At 30.4% G+C, this 2,986-nt stretch overlaps 1 protein-coding gene across 2 annotated transcripts; it reads right to left on the bottom strand.

Annotated features, from left to right (window-relative positions):
- Positions 1–692: 692 nt before the first annotated feature.
- LOC104113989 (uncharacterized) lies at positions 693–2,986 on the bottom strand. Of its 2 annotated transcripts, none has more exons than XM_009624327.3 (6): positions 2,737–2,986; positions 1,940–2,039; positions 1,686–1,813; positions 1,384–1,444; positions 1,007–1,067; positions 693–914 (listed from the first exon to the last, which is right to left on the bottom strand). In XM_009624327.3, exons 1-5 carry the CDS (start codon positions 2,854–2,856, stop codon positions 1,051–1,053), a joined length of 426 nt encoding a protein of 141 aa, XP_009622622.1. In that variant the 5' UTR covers positions 2,857–2,986; the 3' UTR covers positions 693–914; positions 1,007–1,050. The 2 variants fall into 2 exon arrangements, with proteins under 2 accessions (XP_009622622.1, XP_009622623.1); XM_009624328.3 differs by having other exon boundaries at positions 693–910.

The raw sequence follows: 2,986 nt of genomic DNA, 5'->3' as shown, positions 1-2,986 counted from the left end.
TTAAGTTACATATACACAAATTAGTTATCATTTCTATCGGGATATAATCAACTCTTAGCTTAAAATTTTACTTGTAATTACCTTATAAGTTATCTATATTTGTGTCTATATTTTTTTTAACATTATCCATGAATAGAAATTAAAATTTTTATTATTAATTTTTAACATATACTTTTTTAGAAAATATTCTTCTAACAAACACCGGATAACATATTCTTCTAGGAACAAATTCTCCGTAAAAGACATTTTTCCAAAAATATTTTCTCTTTAAAAAAAGTAATTTTTGTCACACCAAACACATGTAAAACTTTCGCGTGAGATTCAATTTTCTATAGGATTTTGATGGAACAAGATATTCTTTCCTTGATGTAGGTCATGTAGTCCCTCAATATTCCCTTAGAATTATTGCTTATAGATTGGCCACTATATAATATTCCATACACAATACAAACGGGAAGAAGGGAGAATTTAGATTCTACATGTTTAATACTTAAGGTTCCTGACATCGAATCAGTTATATTTTTAAAGTTATGAATTTATATAACTATTTGTTGTAATTTAATGTAATTTTATATTTAAATTTATATTTCGCGCTAAAAATATTGCGTTCAGTTGAACCTAATAATATTACACTGAATCCGCCTGTGCTAAGGGAGCTAGAGAGAGATTGCAACAAAGTGGCGACTGATAAGTGTTAAGAATAATTAGTTGGATTAATTAATAAGATAAATACAAGAGAAGTTCAGCAACTGCAAGGAGGATTAACTGTGGTACAAGCTTGGCTTAGTTCATCCAAAAGACCATTGGAAATAAAGAAGAAATGCAAAGAGAGGGACTGAAAGTCTGAAACGTTGTAATATATGCTACTCCTTGCTGGTGAAAAATGCTTTTCTCTCTTATCTTCTGAGTTCTGACTTTAAACAGAAAAAAAATTAATTAGGATAAAAAGGGAGGAACTAAAAGAAAAACAAAAGAGAAACATAGAAATTAATTATCTCTTCCTTACCTAAGTTATTTACAGAGGAGATTTACATGGACAAAAGCAAGGCCTTAGTAGTATAATGATCCTGTAGAAAGTAAAAAACATAGGTGGAATTCATCACATTGGGAAAAGAGATACATAGCAACCCAAAATGAATATCATTACTCGAATTATTTTAATTTATGTGACATTATTTTTTTATTAGTTTGTTCTAAAAAAAATATTTTCTATATCTTGAGATAAATTAATTTTAAACTTATTTTTACCTTTAATGAGAAATTTTGATAATCAATACAATTATTATAGTATATTTATGAATTACCACTAAAGATTAAAAAAACTATACACACAAATATTATGACATAAAACCATAAGTTTCAAAAGTTTTTATTGAAACTTACCCTGCCACCAATTTCCTCTTGAAGCAGAGTTTGAACCATCACCTCCACCATCTTTCTTGACCTGATCAAGTAAGCAGAAAAATACAAAATTCATAAACTGAAAAACAACTACAAGTAATATTATCTACTCCTAAATTGTAACGCGTCACTACGGTCTAAGACTTGTTTACTTAAATACTTAGCATCCCTCTTGTGCCTGGTGTGTTACACACATGTGTACGCTAATTTCAGTTATTTTTCACAGGTAAATGTTTTAATATACTAGAGGGAAAAAAAAAATAGCAGTTGCTATATATACTTACAATATTACTCTGAGAGTCAGTGGTCTTGGTAGTTGGAGAATAAACATCTTGGCCACCATAAAAAATGGATGAGCTGAAATTACATGTTCCTTCTACTTTTTCTTCCCTGTTTCTTTTAGATCCATTTTCTGTAAACATAACAAATTCAAATTCAGCATAAGAGCATGAAAAATTAACAACTCTGAGAAAGATATTTTTACATATCTAAGCAACATATTGTTGTTAAATAAGGGAGGGAAAATATTTTCCGAAACCTGAAGTTCCATAGTTTGCATTGCCATAGTACTGGTTCCCTGGATCTTGGGTTTTTGATGAATTTCTATCCCCAGCTTGAATGGGATCTCTTCTAAGTCCCTAAAGTTATAATTGGAAAAGAAAAGGAGTACACATCAGATCTTGTTTATATTACAAAATATTTTATGCCTAAGAATTAAGATTAGAACTACAATTAAAAAAAATTTAATATTCCTACTACTTAGTAAGCATAGAAAGAATATAAATTAGAAGTTGAGGCAAATTGTGGTTGTGGTGAGATAAATGAGATCCCTCCATCTAAGGTCTCGAGTTTGAGTTCCATATATCGCATGGTTATACCAAAAAAAAAAAAAAAGGCGAATCCAACTATGATTTACATGTTCGACAGAACTCAAGTATTTTAAGGTCTAGATTTAATGCGAAAAATAAGTGTAGATAAAACTAAATATACATTTTAAAATTAACTTTTTTTAACTTGGAACCCACAAAATTAGAACTTTAAATCCATCGTTGAGCAGAAGAGATCAACAAGAGTTATAAGGGATGTTGGAAAATATTATTGGGTTGGATCCACCTATAAGAGATCAACAAGAGTTATAGGGTTGCTAAATCCTAGAGCTAGCTTGTATAAACACCGTAATGATTAGGGTTTGGAAAAGTTCTCTTCTCCGCGACCGATAACATAACTCGTGATTACTGCACATCCGCTTCCGCTAAAGAGGATCTCGTAATTCTCCTAATCTAGTATTTAAGAGTTAGATACTATAAGGGAAAACAAAGAGTAAGTAATAAATACCGTGGAAGCTTGATCAAAAACGGAACCAAAGAGGGACGAGTTTGAGGGTTCTTTGGGTCCAAAGAGTTCGGTTGTGAAGGAAGAAGAAGAGGAACCAACCACTTGCTTTGCCTTCTCCATATATAATTTTGCGAAATTAAAATGATCACAGCACTATGTTTAATTCTGCTTTCTTTGTCAAACTAACTTAACAAACTAGTAACAATTAGAAGAGTAGTTTTATCACTTGAAGTTTTTTTTTTTTTTTTTG

The sequence above is a fragment of the Nicotiana tomentosiformis genome, chromosome 5, assembly GCF_000390325.3.
Source record: "Nicotiana tomentosiformis chromosome 5, ASM39032v3, whole genome shotgun sequence".
Taxonomy (NCBI): domain Eukaryota; kingdom Viridiplantae; phylum Streptophyta; class Magnoliopsida; order Solanales; family Solanaceae; genus Nicotiana; species Nicotiana tomentosiformis.
The sequence above is the reverse complement of the archived record's forward strand: the minus strand, read 5'-3'. Positions and strand labels throughout refer to the sequence as shown.